We start from the raw sequence: 21,271 nt of genomic DNA on the forward strand, positions 1-21,271 counted from the left end.
ACTCAACGTATTTTGCCTCTTATCTTTGTTGGAGTTTCTCTGGTGTTTTGGACTGCTCTTTTATCAAATATGCCTGCCTTATTTGATAAATGTCCTGAGTGCTCCAGAAAAAAGGCAAAATCGGATCCTCACAGGGTTTGCATCCTGTGCCTGCCTGCTTCTCATGTCGCTGAGGAGTGTGATATCTGTCTGCAGTTCCCTAAAAGGACCCTGAAGGACAGGGAGAAGACCAGGCTCCAAGGTTTGGAACAAAGAAGGCAGCAAGGACAAGGTGGGTCTGGGCATGAAAGGGCTCCTTCCTCTGCCCGTGCGCCGGCCTCTGCGGGGCTCCCCAGTAAAGAAAAGGCCAGAAAACGCCACCGGTCTCCATCGACGTCGATAGCTTCGACGTCGGCGTCGAAAGGAATGACCACAGTCTGTTCCCCATCTCTCCAAGGCTCTGGGTCGAAGCGCTGTCGACGAGGTCGACGTCTAAGACTGATTCGTCGTCGAGCCATCATCGACGTCGAGAGAGGTCAAGACGCCGGCGCTCGCCGTTGAGGCGACACCGTCGACATCGACACGGAAGTCAGCGATGTCAAGATGAAGATCATTGTTGAGGCGAAGGTCGTCGACTCCGAGAAGATCGCCGTCGTCGAGGAGATCGCCGTCGTCGAGGAGACGTTCGACGTCGAGGCACCGTCCGTCGACGTCGAGACGACGACCGTCGGCGCCGAGCAGACGCTCTTAGACGTAGAGACGACGTTCATCGACCATCACCCCGTCATCGACAGTGCCTCCTGACAAGGAGAGCCGCTGGATGGATTTGGCCGGTAGGAAGGTCTGCGGGACAGCCGCCACGTCTATGAAGGCCGCTAGTGCCTCAGCCTTGCTGGGACGTTATGATCGGTCCCTATGGGAGTCCCTCACACGGTTCCTGGAACTCCTTCCCCGGGAGAACAGGGAGGATTTCCAGGAGATCAGGAATGAAGGTCTCATGGTTTCCAACCAAGTGATCAGCGCTGCTGCGGATTCCACCCTCCTGGCAGCCCACGGGTACTGTCATGGGGGTCAACCTGAGGCCTGGCTGCGTCTGACGTCCTTGAAGCCCGAGGCCCAGCAGAGGGTTGCCAATCTACCCTTCTCTGGCGAGACCCTTTTTGGGAAACATGCGGACGAGGAGATGGCCCGCATGAAGGCGGAGGCTGAGACCTTGACGGCTGTCGGGTTGGAGAAGCCGAAGGAACAGAAGAAAACCTTCCGCTCGTTCCAGAGACGGTACGGGGCGCAAGGTAGAGCAAGGCAGACAGGCTGGGCAGCAACAACAGCCGCAGCAGCAACAGTTCCAACGACGCCAGTTCCAAAAGCGCCAGAGAGGCCGCGGTGGTCAGCAGTCTTCATCCGCGACCAAAGGCCCGGCTGGGTCTAGGCCCTGAGGTGCTTCTTCCCCCTCATCTGTTACCCGCTCCGGTGGGAGGAAGCATCCAACATTACCTGGCAGAGTGGAGGAACATTACTCAAGACAAGTGGGTGCTGAATATTGTTTGCAATGGATACAGTCTTCGGTTCACCAGTCCGCCTCCAGCGATTCCACCGGTTGCCTCGCAGTTCCGGCTACGCGAGCTCCAGACACCCTGTTAAGAAAAAGGGCGATATAAGACGTCCCGTTGTCTCAAAGGGGAAAGGGCCTTTACTCTCACTTCTTCCTGGTAAGGAAGAAAGACCAGAACGAGTTCAGGCTCATTCTGGATTTGCGACAAGCAAACAAGTGGATTTGCAGGGAGAAGTTTTGCATGCTGTCTTTGCACCAGATTTATCCTCAGCTGCAAAGGGGAGACTGGCTTTCCGCGATAGATCTGCAAGATGCGTACTTCCATGTGCCCATTGCACGGAAGCATCGGAAGTTCCTGCGGTTCCTCGTCGGCACCAATCACTATCAGTACACCGTACTACTGTTTTAACTGAAATCTGCGCCCAGGACATTTTCAAATTGCATGGCTGTGGTGGCAGCGCACCTGCGAAAGAACAAGGTGTTTGTCTACGCATACCTGGACGACTGGTTGATCAAGGCCTCAACCTTCCAGGAAGCACAACTGCACTTCAACAGGACTGCTGTCCTGCTGAATCAGCTGGGGTTGCACATAAATATGTCCAAGTCTGTTCCGATCCCGGTCCAGTGCCTGCAGTACTTGGGAGCCTCCATCAATACGCTGTCAGCAAGCGTGTCTCCTTCGGAGGAGAGACTCTTATCACTCCTTCAGAAGGCTCAGGCTCTCATAGCTGCTCCATCTAAAACAGGGAGGACGGTGTCTTCTCTACTGGGGTCGATGGCCTCTTGTATCTTCCTCACCCCACATGCGCGCCTGCACATGAGGCCGTTGCAGGAATGCTTGGAGGATCAATGGGACCAGAGGAAAGGGTGCTGGGATGACAGGATCCAGTTGTCTCGTCATGCCCAACAGTCCCTGAGATGGTGGTGCTCGGCAGGGAATCTACTCAGGGGGGTTCCTTTCCACAAGGATATCCCGACTCAGACTATCGTGACGGATGCGTCTCTCCAGGGCTGGGGAGCACATTCAGAACATCTACAAATCCAGGGAACGTGGTCTCCAGCAGAGTCCACGTATCACATCAATTTCCTGGAACTCCGAGCGGTTCACTTGGCATTGAAGGCCTTTCATCCGTCCTTCCAGACCAACTCCTTGCTTGTACCGACGGACAATACGACCACGATGTATTATCTCAACAAGCAGGGGGGCTCGAGATCGCGCACACTGTCACAGGAAGCGCAGGCGATCTGGCACTGGCTGTTAGCCAGAGGACTGACGATAACGGCTACTCATCTGCCAGGTGTGCAGAATGTTAAGGCGGACGCAATCAGCAGACTGCTTCAGGAAAACCACGAGTGGGTCATAAACGACGAGGTGCTCGGCGAAGTCTTCGCCATGTGGGGCACTCCAGACGTGGATCTGTTCGCCACCGCCGAAAACGGCAAATGCAGCGACTTCGCCTCGAGGTATTATCAGCCGGGGACTCTGGCGAACACGTTATGGATCAGTAGGTCGAACAGTTTTCTGTACGCTTTTCCACCCATTCCCCTGATTCCGGCGGTGCTCATCAAGCTGGCCCAATCCCGGGCGCGGATGATCCTCATTGCTCCGGAATGGCCCAGGCAATGGTGGTTCACGGACCTGCTTAATCTGTCGATCCTACCTCATCGGCGGCTGCCGTGTCGGCCGGACCTTCTTACGAAGTTCGGGTGGCAGATGGTGCACCCCAACCTCTCGCCGTTGAGTTTGGCGGCATGGCTCCTGAGATAGTGCAATATGGCCACCTGAATCTTCCTGAGGATTGCATGGACATATTGAAGGAGGCTAAGAGGCCATCTACTAGGACCTCTTATGCTTACAAATGGAAGAGATTCTGCATCTGGTGCATGTCTAAGAATTATGATCCGACGACCTGCAAGGAAGATGTCATCCTTCCATACCTTCTGCATTTATCTCAGTCTGGACTTCATTTCCATTCCATTAAAGTTCATCTGGCTGCATTGACTGCTTACAGAAAAAGCCCTTCGCAGACGTCCTTCTTCCAGATTCCTGTGATTAAGGATTTTTTGGAAGGGTTGAAGAAGGTGTTCCCTCCTGTTCGGCTTCCTTCGCCTGCATGGGAACTGAATGTGGTGCTGTCCAGGCTGATGAAGGAACCTTTCGAGCCTATTCACAAGGCTTCACTGCAGCACCTGTCTTGGAAGGCGGCGTTCCTCGTGGCCATTACATCGGCCAGCAGGGTGAGTGAGATTCAGGGATTGTGTTGCCAGGAACCTTATACTGTATTTCATGCTGCTAAGGTTGTTATGCGTACTCACCTTAAGTTCCTTCCCAAGGTGATTTCTGATTTTCATGTTAATCAGGTTATAACTTTAGCGATTTTTTTCCAGAATCCTTCCTCTCCAGCGGAAAGGTCTATTCATTCCCTGGATGTCAGGATGGTGTTGAAATTCTATCTGGATAAAACCAAAGACATTCGCAGATCCGACCAATTGTTTGTCAACTATGGGTCGGTTAGGACTGGTCTGGCTACTTCGAAACAATCCATCTCTAGGTGGATTGTGTCTTGTATCCAGCTCTGTTATCAGAAAGCGAATAAGACCTTAGGGGGTAAGCCTAAGGCTCATTCCACCAGGGGCAAAGCGGCTTCAACAGCTTTGCTTTGTAATGTTCCCATTGCATAGATCTGCAAGGCTGCCACTTGGAAGTCGGTCCATATCTTTGCTAAGCATTACTGTCTGGACTCTGATGCCAGGGCAGATGCTCAGGTCGGGCAGGCTTCATTGAGAAATCTGTTTGCACAGTAGTGGTGTTGCCTTATTTTTCTCCACCGCCAGGTTGTTTTCTGGATGGGCTTGCCATTCTATTCACTAGATTATGACTATGCACAGAGATCCCCTACTACAGAAGGAGTAGTTTCTTACCTGTAACTCCAGTTCTGTAGTAGGGGTATCTCTGTTATAGTCCTAAGCGCCCGCCCTCCTCCCCGGTGGAGAAAAGGATAAAATGATGAATGCTACAGGTCTAGCTGTATACACCTCCAAAAAGAACTGAAAGTGGAGGGAGTTGCTGTGCATTCTGGGATACCAGGAGAGTTCTGGAAAGTTTCCTTAAAGGCACGGTATCCCTTTTTAAGCCACATAATGGCAGCCTACGGGGGCTTGTCTGTCCTGTCCTTCCTCTCTATCATTCCAAGAATTTGGTGAAGGGGGGGTGTTTTCCATGGTGAAACCTGGCAGACAGGTCTAAATGTGATATTGGTGGAATATCCTTTGCATTTCTAGTTGAAGTACTGGACAGTGTAGCCTTGCATGTGTAGGCTGCATTACTAAACTTGTGCACTGTGCTGCGTTTTCTCACCACTCCATATGTACTCTCATCCGCTGTGCAGAAAAAATGTAACCTGGAGCCTGTGACCATGCACATTGCCTACTTCGGATGAAGTGACTGTCCGTGCGTCCCATGACTTGCAAGACTTTGTGTTCAAAGAGAAACAACTTGCAAACATCCTAGCCCAACACTAACAGGCAGAAGTTTGCAGATCATGTGAATGTACAGCACTACATGCTACGAACAGTTGCTTATAGAGTAACTTTTTCCTTATATGCATGGTGCAATTACCCTTGTTCCTGAAATTGTGCCATTTTAAAGCTCAGAATTTATCAGTTACAGAGTTTGCCATCTAAAAGACGTAATTCTAGTCACAAAAACTGGAATAGATCCTGTGTTGCACCTCTTTGATTAATGTAATTTGCTTTACTGTAGACCAGGAAGAGAAAACGGAGTGAGGGGAATAATCAAGAACCAAAAATTAAGATGCTAAAGGTGCCAGCTCCTCCAGATGGTGTGCCAGTTATGGTTGAAGATGGGACGATGATTTTGTGAGTATGCCAGTTTGTTAGACAAGAAATATGGAATAATAGGCCAATAGTAGGGAACCACTCCAAACATCTACTCCTAACTCCTATTTTTCTGCCTTGCGTCCCTCAATACACTACTTGTTATTTCCGTTGGTTGCAAAATCTTGATACTACACCATAAGAATTCCAGTTCCAAAAATTACATTAATGTTGTAATGATCGGGTTCATGTTCTTCATTTTGGTTTATTTTGTAAAATCTTTAAAATTCATTGCATTTGCAAAATTCTGTGATATTCATGAAGGTTCCTTGTCATTAATGATTCAGGTTTTCAACTTATTTCTATCCATTCCCAATGCATTTTGACCGAGAAGCTCTTCAGGGGTGTTTCATTTGTTCCATTTAATTGATAGGCATCAATTCTGAGATCTCTGAAATCCTGTGGTACTCTGAGACTCTTTCGTGCTTGGCAAAGCCATGTTTGAGATATATTGTCCTAGATGCTAGGCAGCTAAGCATACTCAATTACCAGAAAGAGGGCTTATTGTTTGAATGTTGCCATCCCTAAAAGCTTTACAAATACTTTATAAGCTAGAGAATCGCATCTTCTGTTTGTGCTACAGATGACCTCATCAATTGAGGATTCTCTCAATAGTGTTACCTCCTCTTCTTCAAACTTTAACAGAAAACTGGAGACTATTTTCTTGAAACATCCTGCCAGAGATCTTCTAAAATGTTTGTTCATTTGGTTTACAAACATTTTTTACTAATGCCGCAGAGTTTCATTTTTGAGAGCTAGCATCCAAAGGATCAAAGCTCTAAGCTGCTCTTCTCCCTATTGACTGTGTTGCTACTGCCTCCAACCAAAGAGACAACCAAATCATCGTTACAGACTTGGTCGATAACCTCCAAGTTTGCATCCTCATCCATGTAATCCGTTCACCCATCTAAGTTCATTTGTCCGGTTGAAGGCTAAGTTCACTTCCCCAGTCCCCAACCAAAATCAACTAAAGTTAAAGTACCAGCACTAAAATCACGGCATACAGACCACACCTCTAAACCTCAGTCTGGTCTAGTCTGTCTACACTGCAATGCTAGATCAATGGCTAAACACGCTCTACAAATTTGGGCGCTCCTAGACTCGGTTAAACCAGACGCGCTGTTTGTAACCGAGACCTGGCTGCATGAGTCATCCGCGCCAGACATTGCAGTAGCCCTGCCCCCAGCATACACACTACATAGGCTCGACCGCCCTGGCAATAAAAGAGGGGGTGGAACAGCCATAATCCACAAGTCATCTATAAAAATCTATATAAATGACTCCTACCTCGAATGTTGGGGCGAGCTGCTCATTGCCACTATGACTGTCGGCAATAAAGAAGCATGGAAGATAGCCCTTATCTATAGGCCCCCTGGATCCAAGACTCATTTCCAGGAGAAATTAGTGGAAGCAATAGCGCCCTATGCTCTTGCCACAGAAAACTTTCTTCTGCTAGGAGATGTTAATTACCATCTCGAACAAACCCTCGATCCCAATACCATAGACCTAATTACCAACCTGGATACTTTACAGTTACGCCTACTTCCAACAGGTTTAACCCACGCAGCCTGCCATACCCTTGACTTTGTATGCACCAACTCTCCAAAGGTAGCGATTATACAGACCGACCCAGTTTTTTGGTCGGACCATTTCATTATAAAATGCGCTATAAGCAGCACTAAGGCCTTGGCGACTCGTCCTACCAAGCTGAAAAAGAGCAGGCCATGGAATAAGATCACCCTGGCTGCCTTTGCCGCCAACTTTTCTCATCCTAACATCTCCAAGAGCTCCAACCCTAGCCTAGCTGCCATGAATTTCGAATCGGCAATCACTCTCGCACTAGATGAAATAGCACCCTTACGAGAATCTAATCTTCCGAAAAATAATTCACCTTGGTTTACGCCATAGCTGAAGCAAATAAAATACTCCACCAGGATGGCAGAAAGGAAATGGCGACACACAAAAGTGTCCAAGACAGGGTATCCTATAAAGCCGCACACCGGCAGTATATGAAGGATATTGCTGAGGCAAAAAAAGCTTACCTTGGCAATAGGATCGCATCAGCAGCCAACTCACAAAGAGAACTCTTTAACATTGTTAAGGAATTCACTAATCCAGCAGGAGCGCAGCAGGTGCCCCCCGACACCAAGGACTGGGTGGAATCTGTAGACTCTTACTTTCATGAGAAAGTTAATGACATTCATAAACGCTTCCCCTAACCAACGTCATTAGATCAGACCATTCTCCCAGATGCCAACGGGTACAGCGACCCCAACGAGCACTCTGTTACACTGAGAGTTTTCTCCCTTCTTAGAAAACGAAGTGAATCAAACCATGCTGAAAATGAAGTCTGGGGCCCCGGGAGATCCTGCCTCTCCACAAGTTATATCCAAAATCTCCCCAGCACTGACTCCCATTCTAACCAATATTTTCAATCAATCCCTACTCCACTGCTCCGTTCCTAAGCACTGGAAGGAGGCAGTAATCAGGCCTATTTTAAAAAAAAACTAAAGCTGACCCGGACCAACTAGTCAACTACTGACCAATCTCCCTTTTACCACTCTTCGGAAAAATTATGGAGGCTCTAATAAATAAACAACTTGTCAACCACCTGGAGTCCAACAACCTCCTTGATCCCTCCCAATTCGGCTTCAGGGCATTTCACAGCACTGAAACGGCCCTGCTTGAGGTCGTGGACAATATAAGACTGTCTTTAGACGGAGGTTGGTGTTGAAGGCGCCGCACTTCAATGGCTGACAAGCTATCTCGGCAACAGGTCTCTCTCTCAGGAAAACAAAGGAGTTGTAGATTATTTTGATTTGAGCGGCCCACTGTGTCCTTTTCGCTACTATCCAAGACATTAGTCCTGGTTTTCTTTTAAGTCATTTATTTTTTCAGCACCTCTGACTGGAGCTCATTGGTAGTACCCTCCACTGTATAAACCCTCATGGCTTGATGGGCACCTTTTTCATAATTTTTCCTTTTACTGAGGGAAGGTTAAAAGTTACTTTGAATTGTGTAGTCTATTTCCATCAGGTAGGTGCCTCAATGTTATCTTACTGCGGTTCAAAAGGACATTAGTGTACCTGAAAGAAATGGAGCAAACACTGGTTCTTCTTACTATTAATTGAGCTGTCACCAGGCTGGGCAACATTTTGGTGCTTTGTTTTCAAAACGACGTGTTCCAGAGTTCCCGCACTTGTGCGGCAATATTCTATATGTATGACATCCATGAAGATACCTATGATGTCGAACTAGGATTGTAAGTGAAGTTTCCTTCCAGGTCTGCTAGAACCTGCTGTGGAGCTGCTTTTAGCTTTGGTCGCAGCAAAGTCTGCTCCAATCCCCTTACAGAAAAAAATAACCCTCCTGAACAAGACCCCTTTTTTTCCATGGGCAGACCCACTTGACGATTTCACCAAAGTGTCTACTGCAAGGAAGTATCATTCTACTTCTCCATTGTCAACAGTACCTTCTAAAGAGGAAAGTAAGAAGGTGGACATCAGTTGCTAGGATGTTGTGGGACTTCCACAACTACCATGAGGACTAGTAATGCAACTACCCTACTCTAGTGTTATAATAGATCCCTTTGGAAGTATTGCTAACGTTTTGAGAAGAAAACAGACCAGATTTTTCAGAGGTGGTGCAAAGGGGATGAAGGTCTCAACATAGTGAAAAGTGCTGCTGCTGACTCCGCTGCTTGAGCAGCCCTTAGCTACTCTTAAAGGCTAGTCCAATGTCGTTTTAGTAGCTCCACCTTGCCAGCTTGAAACCAGGGGCACAACAGAGAAGTTTAGACCTGATGGGCTCCGGAACCACTGTTTGTTACCTGTACAGACGAGGAAATGTAGCACATCAAGGCCGAGTTGGAGATGCTCAAGGCTGTGAGCCGAGAAAAACAAGAACACAAGTGCAAACATTACGAAAGGTGTTCACTGAAAGACATTACAAGCCCCTCAGTGCCCGTATAAATACCAGCAACTGCAGCAACATCAAAAGTCTTTCCAGCCACATAAAGAAATGGGCATCAAACACAAGTTGCTTCAGGAAACCCATCCAAGACGTGACTGTCCACTTGCCCTCTCTTCTGTTCGCATCTCCAATGGTCCAAATCATCAGCAATCAAAAAGAGTTCAAGAAAATAGCAAAAAGATAAATGGAAGTTGAATATTGTGCAAAGTGGCTATTCTCTGATGTTTAATCATTTACATCCATTCCTTAAAAAAAATATCTTCATTCAACTGAGTTAGTTCATTTGGAACTTTGCACCCTTCTTGTCCAAGAGGCGGTTTAAGTGGTCCTTCAAGCCCAAAAAATAGAAAATTAGTTCACTTGTATTTCTTTCGGGTTCAAAAGCAGCTAGCAAAGCAAGAATGATGTCCCATTTCGAACAACAAATAAGTACATAATGAAAGAAGTTTGTCTGTCCCATTTCACTAAATCTTATCCCCTACCCCTAAGTCAATTAAGAGGATTGGATGTAATAATAATAATCATACTACTGAGATTAATTATGTGCGACTGCTACACCCAACACAGGGGTGTCCCGGCGCTAGAAACATCAGGTGATAAAGCGACAAAAGGAATAACACACTTATTGATTCTTCATAGCAGCTGCCCTGAAGAGCCATCTCTTCAGGGTCTTTTTAAAACAGGATTTTGACTTGGCATTCCGTAAAAAGACGGGTAGGGCATTCCACATAGCGGCCGTTCTGACCATGAATGCTCTCCCACCTAGCCGAGATTTCTTAAAACGTGGGGTCTGTAGCAGATTAAGAGAGTTTGAGTGCAGCACCCAGTTTTGCTTGTAAGGGCATAACCTTTCCTTCAGATAACTCTGGCAATTTCCGTTCAGAGACCGATAGGCCATTGTCATAGCCTTGAATATGATTCTTTTCTCCACTGGAAGCCAGTGGAGTATATGTAAATGCGGAGAGACTTGGTGTCGGAATGGTATACGGCAAACCAGTCTCTCAGCCGCATTTTAAATCATCTGAAGGCGTTGGATAGCATATCTAGGGAGGCCGAGATACAGAACATTGGCATAATCTAGCCTAGAAGTTACCATGTACTACTGTTTTGCGGCAATCTTCTGGTAGAAAATGCAAGACTTTCTGGAGATTTTTTAATTTGCTGAAACAGGTCGCAGAGACCTGTTGTATTTGAGCCGAGAAGGCGAGATTCGCTTCCCATTTCACTCCTAAGTTGCGAATAGAGGTGGCCGGGGATGGAGGAGCCCCCATTTCTGATTCCCACCATAGTGCTGACTCTGGCACAGTTCCCTGCCCCAAAAAAAAAAGATCCTCTGTTCTATACGCGTTTAACTTTAATTTATTCGAATTCATCCAAATGGCTATATCGCGTAGGCATCCCTTGAAATTCTTAAAACCATCAACCGTCTGCTCTCTGAAAGAGAAAACCAACTGGGTGTCGTCGGCGTAAGAAATTGCTTTCACTCCCCAGTTGGCGCTCAAGGAAAACAAAGGAGCTGGGTAGAGGTTAAAGAATAGCGGACTCAGGGCTGAGCCCTGGGACACCCCACACCATAGCTGTTTCGGTTGAGATTCCTATGGCTTAAGGGCGACTTTCTGAGCGCGTCCCCTCCGATAGGAAGTCAGCCAAGTGAGTACTTTACCCTCAAAGCCCACTTCTTTTAGGCGCTCAACCAAAATAGTGTGGTCAACAGTGTTGAATGCCGCGGAGAGATCCAGGAGCACCAGCAATGCTCTTGCTCCTGAATCCAAAGACCACCTTATTGACTCTGCCACCTCCAGGAGAGCAGCCTCCGTACTAAATCCTGCTCGAAAGCCTGATGGAGTATCATGCAGAGCCCCATTCTGCTCAATAAATCTGGTCAATTGACGTTGAACTAATTTTTCCAACCTTTTCCCCGGAGCGGGTAATAAAGAGATTGGTCGCAGATTTTTTAGATCACCCAGGTCTCCATTTTGTTTCTTTTTCAGCGGGAGCAGTGTCGCATGCTTCCATTTATCTGGGAAGATGCCTGTATCCAGAGAGGAATTCCAGATGTGTCGTAACCCGTCCACCAGTGAGGAGGATAACATCTTATATAATTTAGGAGGGCATGGATCATCTGGGGCTCCTGAATGGCATTTCTGAATTTAAATTTGGGCCTCCTGCGGCAGAATTGGTGTAAACTCACTCAATCTTTGTATCTCCCCTACGAGCGGAGATTTATCCCCTTTCACAGTGGCCTCTGTGGCCCGGAATGACTCATAGACCTTTTAGATTTTATTATCAAAATAGTTCGCAAACTTCTCACACAGAGCTGGGGATGGGGTTATATCTGTCTCCAAGACCCTGGCCTTGAAAAAGGATCGAACTGCCTTAAAGACCTCACTACTCGACTGGTTAGCATTTCGAATACATGAGACAATATGGTTTCGTCTAGCTGTTTTTATCTCCTTATGAAACCCTTTTAAGGCTTTTTTTATGAATTGCCTTCGATCTCTCACAGTAGCTCAGCCTCCATTGTCTTTCCAGCTTTTTGCACCTACTTTTGCTCTCCCTAAGGGCATTGGAGAACCAAGGGGCAGTAGGGGATAATCTAGTTGATTTCACCACTCTGCCTGGTGCTATCGACTCCACCGCCGTTGCGATCCAGTGGTGTATCGATGTTGCATCAACATCGGGATTAGCCGATAAGCAAAGGGGATTATCTTGCAGAATGGAATTTAGTGCTGTTTGGTCAAATTATTCCAATTTCTTTTAAGTGAAAAACGCGTTCCTTTTACTTGCTCTACATTAAGTAAAATAATGGGAAAAGGAACCAGATAATGATCTGACCATGTCAGAGGAACGGGGGTCTCCATATCAATAGTGGTGCAGTTGGAGAAAACTAAGTCCAGGGTATGCCCCGCTACATGTGTGGAATGGGAGACCCATTGTTTGAGATTAGCCCCAGCTAATGATGTAATTAACTGCATTGCTTGCGTGCAGTTCAAGTCGTTTACATGCAGGTTAAAATCTCCCAAGGCCAGGAAATTAGTATACATTATTGATTTTTGAGCAATTAGATTACAGAGCGTATGGAGGGCAGGCACTACACAATAATGTGGTCTATAAATAAGAATCCCGCCCAAGAGTAGACGTGAAGGTCGGTTTTAAACAGAAATTTAGGCCTACAATGTCCTGAGCCAAAAAAGGAGCCAAGGACACCAACTCCCATGTGTCTCTGAAAATAATGGCCACCCCACCTCCCCTTTTACCTCCTTCTCTATTAACATGGCACATTTTAATGCCTGGTGGATTGCTAATGTGATTGTTGTCACCGTATCTAGATTAAGCCAAGTTTCCGTGAGGAACAGGACATCCCAGGTATCCTCAATTAAGATTGACCAAACATCTTCAGCATGCTTGGTCAATGACTTACAGTTTAAAAGACAGGCCTCAATTTTTATATTGCTTACATCCACTCGACGTGGGGGGCGTACCTGCTTTTTCCTAGGCGCCTTGGTAGAGACCAAAGACTGGCCACAGCCATCGCAGCTATGTGGAAGCGGAGTAATGGCAAGATTTATCTGGTGTGAGGAAGAGCAGCCAGGACCACGGAGATGCAATAACTCATCTCACGTCCAAGATTGTAACTCACCGCTCCTATTTCTGGCAGCATGGCCGCGGACGGGCGCAGACAGGCTTGCCTTCGGCACGCCTCTGCGCCAGTGGCACACCCGCTGCGCGCGTCTACTGCGCGGCCGGCAAGCCATCTGTCTAATGAACCCCCTGGGCAAAAGTGAGGCAGCTACTGTGGGCGTAGTCACGTCTGTCCCTCCGTACAAGTCTTAGGTATTTACCCCAGTATTGGAACTTTCATAGATTCCCATGCTTTGTATCATTCCCCGTCGTCGGAATGGGAGTCTCGGTAACAAAAATACCATAGCTGTAGGTACAAAAGACCAAGGAAAAAGGCCTAGGCCTCATTCCCTTTTGTAGCATATCACCCTCTTTGTGTAAAAGAGACCAAACTCAGGCCTCAGCTAATCAGAAGTGCCTCACCCCTTAGAACCTTCTTGAAGGAACCTCAGAGCCTCAGATTTTCCACCGCACATTGTGCTTAGGGAGTCTCTTTTGAGCTCTGCTCAACTTCTACTTTTACAAAGGATTTCTTCAGGATTACTACTTCAAAATCTTCAACTTCACTTCAGGATTGTTGGCTGCCTTCCAGGATGTCAGAAATGGAGAAGAAAAAAGCCCTTTTCAAGCCTTGTTCCACCTGTGGTAAGAAAAGGCTTTTTGTGGAGGATAAGCACAAAGACTGCATTTACTGCCTCTATCCTGACCACCAGGCTGCGGACTGTAAAATCTGTCGCACCTTTTCGGCCAAGACCCTCCGGGACCGTGAGGGAAGACTCTTGACATGGCTCCATAAACTGAAAACCAGGAAAGATACTGTCTCCAGTGACAGTGAGGATGCAGCATCGATGTCTTCTTCAAGAAGGTCAGTGAAAAGGGGTAGGGGTTCCCCTTCACCTTCCATGGAAAGATCTTCCAATTCCTCAAAAAAGACCCCCAGTGAGTCTGAGAGCCCAGGTCCCAGCAAATCTCCTCTCCGAGGTGTAAAGGAGAGGGTAGGACCAGAGTCGCCTTCTAAAGGTGAGAAGACTGTCGCAGCCTTCAAAAAACCTTCCTCCCAATCTTCTGAGAGGAGTTCCAAGTCCTCGACGACGAAGACGTCGAGACGGAGGTTCCGTCGACGAAAAAATCAAAGTCTGCATTGTCATCGGCGATCCCGTCGACAGGGGAGTCGTCGACGAAGGTTCTGTCGACAGCGGTTTCTTCACCGTCGCCGCCGACGAAAAAAACGACGAGGGCGTCGCCGCCGCCGACGAAGGTGCCGACGACTAAGCCGGTGACGACGAAGGTGCCGACGACTAAGGTGCCGACGACGGCAGTTCCAATCTCACCGTCGAAGATGGTGTCGACGACGACGGTCTCGTCGACGAGGGAGTCGACAACGACGACTTTAACAATGACAACGGCTGGTGTGTCGACCGTTTCCTCGTCGACTACTTCCACGACCCCGATCTCGTCGACGCGTATACAACCGTCGACGACGGAACCGTCGACTATCTTATCCTCTGAAAAGAGAATTACAATTTCTGTGACACAAATCACGCCGGAGGTTACTTCTCCGAAGGCTATGTCTCCTCTACTGTCAACCATGCTTCTGCAAGAAGGAGATTCAGAGGAGGAGGACCAGGACTCCTACAGCTACGCTAATAGTCCATCCCAACTTCTTGTCAAATGCCAGGACACTAACTTGGAGGGCGACTACGGACACGAGGATGCGGGCCATCATCAGTCGGCCCAGTCGCAACATCATGCTGAGCAGGAAAGGGTTTCAGTGCCATCTTCTTTTCTCCAAGATCTGCATAAGATGCTGCAGGACTATAAATCTAAGGCGAGTATGCCTATTCCGGGGCCGTCAACGCCTGTATCTCCTGCAGAGATGTCAGCCTCATTAGTGATGCCTACCATTCCAACTCAAATTTCCCCTCGGCCTCAAATGTCCATCCATCATGAGTCCTCCGGGTTACAAGACGCCCATGATTGCTCGGATGAGGGTCAGCAATCGGATCATGGCTCTATTCCCGATACGGAATATGACGAGTATATCATTCCGGATCCAACATCGCCAGTCCCAGATCCGGCGGATTCCCCGCCAGCAGACATTGGGGGCTTCCATCAGCTGATGGAGAGAGCTGCAGCGAGAATCAAGCTAGCCATGCCTAAAGTTGCCACAGATTGTTTTTTATGATTTCAAGGAGCCTTTTATGAAATCAACTAGGTCCATTCCTATTGTGGATCATGTGTGGAAGGAGGGCCTAAAAGCCATGAAAAACCCGGCGACGGTGGTCCCGGTGCTACCGCGTCTGGAGAAAAAATACAAGGCACCAGTTGATGGCCCCGCAGCCTTAACGGGTCATCCCAGACCAGACTCTGTGATCTCTCAAGCTGCGCAGAGGAAATCCCGTAACCCCTCTGCCCCTTAACAACTCCTCTGGACAAGGAAGGGCGGAGGTTGGATAATGTGGGGAAGAGATTCTCGTCGATGGCAAGTTTGCTGGTGCGAGCGGCAAATGCCCTAGCAATCATGGGTAGATACGACCGCCAGCTTTGGTGTGATGTCGCTCCGTACCTTGACCAGCTGCCTCCGGAATCTACGACTGAGGCAAAGAAAATCTTACAGGAGGGAGAAGCAACGTCGATGACAATCATTGACTGCGCAATGGATATTGCGACGACGGCGTTCCGTTCATTGGCTGGAGCGGCAGTCCTCCGCCGCCAAGAGTGGCTCAAAGCTACTTGGTTTAGGCTGGAAATTCAAAACCAGGTCCTGGATCTTCCCTTTGATGGGGAAGCATTATTTAGCAAGCTTGTTGATGACACTCTTCAGGACATAAAAAAAGGACACCGACTGCCAGGTCCTTGGGGACCCTTCAATACAGAAAGTCTCCTTTTAAAGGATCCCGAGGTAGAGGTGGTAACTACAGAGGATCCTATCACCAACAACAACGCTATTCCACCACGGGCTCCGGTTCCCAGCAATAACGTCCGCCTTATCAGCAGCGGCAAGGCCAGTCTACCAACTACTCCAGGCCTTACAATAAGGGGAAACAGGCTAGGCGAGGACGAGATTCGTCCAAACGCCAATAGCGACCTCCTGGCTCTTCCTACTGGACCCTCCTTCAAGAGATCATCAGTTGGAGGAAGGGTCACCAAATACCTTCACAACTGGTCCAGGATAACATCGGACCGTTGGGTGCTCAACATCATTCGGAAAGGGCATAACCTGGAATTCACGCAAGTCCCTCCACCCAAGCCCCCGGCAGCCATTCCATCGCAACACCAGCGTCTCCTGCGGCTCGAGGTCCAACAGATGCTCCGGAAAGGAGCGATAGAGCCGGTCCCTGCAAACCAAAGGGGACAAGGATTTTATTCCAGGTTCTTCCTGGTGAAGAAGACGCAAGTAAAGTGGCGCCCCATTTTAGACCTCAGGGAGCTAAACACCTATCTCATCTCCCTGTCCTTCCGGATGGTCTCTCTCCAGGACATCTTGAAGCTCATCAGCCCGGGGGATTTCATGGCCACGCTCGATCTCGAAGATGCGTATTTCCACGTTCCGATTCACCCAGCACACGGAAGGTTTCTGCGATTCACAGTAGCCAAGAGCCATTTTCAGTTCAGGGTCTTTCCCTTTGGACTCCGTTCAGCCCCAAGAATTTTCACAAAGGTGCTGGCGCCGGTAGCAGCTTTCCTGCGAAAGAACCATTTCCAGGTCTTCCCCTACCTGGACGACTGGTTACTGAAGGCTCCGTCCAGAGAGGCAGCGCTGGAGGCTGTTCAAGCTTGTACCAATTTGTTTCAGAATCTGGGGCTTACTCTGAACAACAAGAAGTCTTCTCCGCTCCCGTCCAGGAAGGCTCGCTTCCTGGGAGCCATCTTGGATTCCCTGCTCTCAAGAGCCTTCCCTACTCAGGAAAGGAGAGACAAATTACAAACCCTGGCTCAGGACCTGCGCACAAAAAAGTGTCTTTAAGTTCGCCGCTACAAGTCTCTGCTGGGGGTGATTTCATCGTGTATCCCACTAATTCCCCATTGCAGACTAAGAATGCGTCCTCTACAGGAGCAACTAGACAACCAGTGGCTGCAGGTCCACGGTTCATTCGAAGACAGAGTGATGATCACTCCAAGCATGAAGAAAGCAGCTTTATGGTGGACAAATCAAGACAACTTGTCCCAAGGTCTATCCTTCGCAAGCGAACCATCTCCGCAAGTGATAACTACGGACGCGTCATTGGAGGGTTGGGGGGCCTGCAGGTCAGCGGTCATTGGTCGCCCCAGGAGAAACGCCTCCACATCAACCTGTTAGAGCTTCGGGCGATACGGCTGGCTCTGCAAGCTTTTCTTCCTCGCCTGAAAGGTTCACATGTGCTTATCAGGACGGACAACACCACGGCCATGCACTATGTGAACAAGGAAGGGGGAACCAGATCTCGTCCATTGTCGCAAGAAGCTCAGCAGATCTGGGAATGGGCGATCCTTCAGAGGGTTTCGCTGAGAGCAGAACACTTGCCAGGCGTCCTCAACGAAAACGCCGACAGACTGAGCAGGTCATCCTCAGTCAGCCACGAATGGGAATTGAATCAGAGAGTCTTGGAGGAGGTCTTCAGCCAGTGGGGCAGACCAGAGATCGATCTTTTTGCCACTCCGACCAACAAGAAATGCCGGTCTTATGCAAGCAGGCTTCCCCATCGAGGTTCTCTGGGGAGTGCACTTTCGATAGCATGGTCGAGGACATTTGTTTACACTTTTCCTCCCATACCTCTGATTCCACGACTCATCAGGAAGATCAAGGTGGAGCCGTGCAGGATGATCCTTATAGCTCCTGCTTGGCCGAGGCAGTTCTGGTACACGGAACTCCATCTGCTCTCGATTGCCCCTCCTCTTCCTTTGGAGGTTCTTCCAGATCTCCTCACGATGTCTGAGGGACAAGTTTGGCACCCGGATCCGCAGTCCCTACACCTGACTGCATGGCTCCTGAGCAGCGAGAATTTATGAACCTACCCATTTCTAGTGAGATTAAGGAGGTCCTTTCTCAGGCAAGAGCTCCTTCTACGAACAGGACTTACCGTCTTAAGTGGAAGAGATTCTGTTGCTGGTGCAAGAAAGAAGGCATTGATCCTTTCGCTTCCAAGCCTCACCAGATCCTTCCTTATCTGCTGTCCTTGGCCAAATCGGGACTAGCCCATTCATCAATTAAGGTCCACTTGGCGGCAATGTCGAGGTTCAGGAGGACTGGCTCTGGACCCTCCTTGTGGTCATCCGGAATTGTCAAACAATTTCTAAAGGGATTGTTCAGAGTTTATCCACCAGTGAGACCACCGCCTCCGACATGGCATCTGAATCTAGTCCTTTCTCAACTCATGAAGGGCCCGTTTGAACCAATCCATCATTCTGACATGAAATACCTTTCATGGAAATTGGCTCTCCTCCTCGCTCTCACGTCGGCTAGGCGTGTTGGTGAATTACAGGCCTTGACTATCTAAGAACCTTTCCTTCAATTCAAGAGAAACACTGTCATCATGAGGACTAACCCGAGGTTTATGCCTAAAGTCCCCTCGGACTTCCATTTGAATGAGCCGGTCATTCTGAAGGCATTCTTTCCTCAACCGTCTACACCAGCAGAGAGGGCATTACATTCGCTCGATGTGCAACGGTGTTTGAAATTCTACTTGGAGCGTACTAAGAGTTTTCGGAAAACCTCTGTTATTTGTTGCCTTCGGAGGTCCAAGCAAGGGCCTTCCTCTTTCCAAGCAGGGCATTTCCAGATTGATCACAAGTGCCATTCTGCATTGTCACACTGCTGCAGGAAAACCTCTGACTGGAAGAGTTCGAGCGCATTCCACGAGATCTGTGGCTTCTACAGCCCTCTTCGCAGGGGTTCAGATCAAAGACATTTGCAGAGCTGCTACCTGGAGCAGCGTTCACACATTTACCAGGCATTACTGCTTGGAGTCCCTACAACAAGGTGATGTGGCAGTAGGACAGGCTGTCCTGAGGAACCTCTTCCAATGAGTGGTGAGCTTTCCTTTCTTTCCCACCTTCCGTCTTTCACATTTTGTATCTTTATGTCCTGTTGCCTATTGCTATATTGTGATGATGCAAAATGTGCTTTTGTTACTAACTGCTTGCTACTCTGACACAAAGCATGGGAATCTATGAAAGTTCCAATGCTGGGGTAAGAAAGCAAGTTACTTACCTGTAACTTTGGTTCCCCATTATTGGTAACTTTCATAGCTTCCCATGCGCCCGCCCACCTCCCCGAGGAAAGCTCAGCCTACAACAGATATGGTGTCTAAGTACACAACGGCTACGAAAATCTGACGCTCTGAGGTTCCTTCAAGAAGGTTCTAAGGGGTGAGGCACTTCTGATTGGCTGAGGCCTGAGTTTGGTCTCTTTTACACAAAGAGGGCGATATGCTACAAAAGGGAATGAGGCCTAGGCCTTTTTCCTTGGTCTTTTGTACCTACAGCTATGGTATTTTTGTTACCGAGACTCCCATTCCAACGACGGGGAATGATACAAAGCATGGGAATCTATGAAAGTTACCAATACTGGGGAACCAAAGCTACAGGTAAGTAACTTGTTTTCTTATGATGCATATTTCCAAGTTTTACAATCCCTTTTGCAATGTGCACGATCAACACACTGTCCAACATTTCTGCCTCAAGTTGGCACCACAAATGTTTTCGAAGTGGGTGGCAGTAGTTGCTGTACATCACAGGAAGATAAGAATTTTCATGTTGGTGGACTTGGACAATTGGATTATAAAGAGATGTCTCAGGAAGCCCAAGGTCACAACAATATCTGTGCTTCAATCACTGGGTTTGAAAGTGAATTATGCCTGGATTACGGTGTGAGGAAGTGGCTCTATATATACTGGACTAGAATGAAGTACAGTGTGTATAGAGTCCACCAACCCCAGAGGTATAGCAGAGGTTAAAGTCAGAACTGACCTAACTCTCCAAAGTGGTAGCTTGGTCGAGCAGTAAGGCAGTACCAGAGGACAGTGTAAAGCATTTGTTGTACACACTCAGTCAGCAAAAGGTTTCACACACTCAAGGACTGAACTCCAGGCCAATTGTTTTTATATCCACAGATATAGTTGTTTTATTCTTAGAACCAACAGTTATAAAAATATACTTTTCTGGTTATGAGCACTCTCTTGTAAATATACAGTCTAGCATTGAGCTCAATGGGTTTTCAACATATAAGTACAGTTGATTACTATATGGATTACTTTGGTAGTTCCAGGACTAGATCTTAGATTCAGTCCTGGGGTCTAAGCTGAAACCAGATTAGCAACAACGTTTTAGTTACTGTGGTGAATTTTCATGAATATAAAACAGTTTTAAAAGTTCACACTTTGAAACTTTTCAATATAAATCTGACAATGTTATTCAATGGGAGAAAATTCAGGTTGCAGGTAAAGTACGATCGCGTTACTTTTGTAACCCAGCACTGGTCTCCTATGGCCAGCACTGGGGGCTGAACTCAAAACAGGTAGGTAATTGCGTTTCACTATTTCGTATGATTTTTAAAGAATATTTCCAGTTTCCAAAAGTAGACACTTAGAAGAAATTTCATAGAAAAGCAGACAATGGGTTCCTATGGAGAAAATACAGATTACTAGTAAACCCGCTAGGGATTACATTTGCGGTTCAGTAACGGGCTGAAAGGTACAGTACTGGCTTCTCACCTGGTCACAGGTGAGTACTTCGGAATTCGGACTTTGGCTGATTTTATGTGAATATTTTCAGTTTTCAAAACTTCACACTTAGAAAATTTTCGAGTCAAAATGGGTCAATGTTATCCAATGGCAGGTAAGTGAATTACCGGTTTCCAGGTGAGTACTTGGTTGGTGAAGTCAAGGTTCTGGGTATAGACTCAGGGGTCCCCCAGGGTCAGGTAAGTACAGTTAGTTAAATCCCAGCGGCACAGGGGCAGCCGGGTGCAGAGGTAGGTAGGCCCAATGATATCCAATGAGGGAAGGGGGGCCTTCGGTTGGTGGCTGCTGGCTAGCAAGCCACGCGGCTCTGGGAGCTGGGCTCCTGGTCACTTGCTCAGGGCAAGGGGGGGGGGGGGAGTAGGATAGGACGAAGGGGTCACAGTCAGCGGCACTCGGGCGGCTGGGTGCAGGGTGCTTTTGAGCCGTCGGGCACTCAATGTTATCCAATGAGGATCTTGAAAAGGGAACAAAGGCTCGGGGACGGAGACTCTCCAGGGGCGACCAGCACTTAGAGAGGTAAGTTGGGATC

The 21,271-nt window shown here is 48.0% G+C and overlaps 1 protein-coding gene across 13 annotated transcripts in view; it reads left to right on the forward strand.

The window, feature by feature from the left end:
- Window positions 1-21,271, forward strand: part of MBD1 (methyl-CpG binding domain protein 1) — a 1,384,891-nt gene that overhangs the window by 246,855 nt on the left and 1,116,765 nt on the right. For all 13 annotated transcript variants that reach the window (XM_078664741.1, XM_078664738.1, XM_078664739.1 and 10 more), the window contains exon 5: window positions 5,295-5,410. In XM_078664741.1, coding sequence (XP_078520867.1) covers window positions 5,295-5,410 — 116 coding nt within the window. The remainder of the gene's footprint in view (window positions 1-5,294; window positions 5,411-21,271) is intronic.

Source organism: Lissotriton helveticus, chromosome 10 (genome assembly GCF_964261635.1).
Source record: "Lissotriton helveticus chromosome 10, aLisHel1.1, whole genome shotgun sequence".
Lineage (NCBI taxonomy): Eukaryota > Metazoa > Chordata > Amphibia > Caudata > Salamandridae > Lissotriton > Lissotriton helveticus.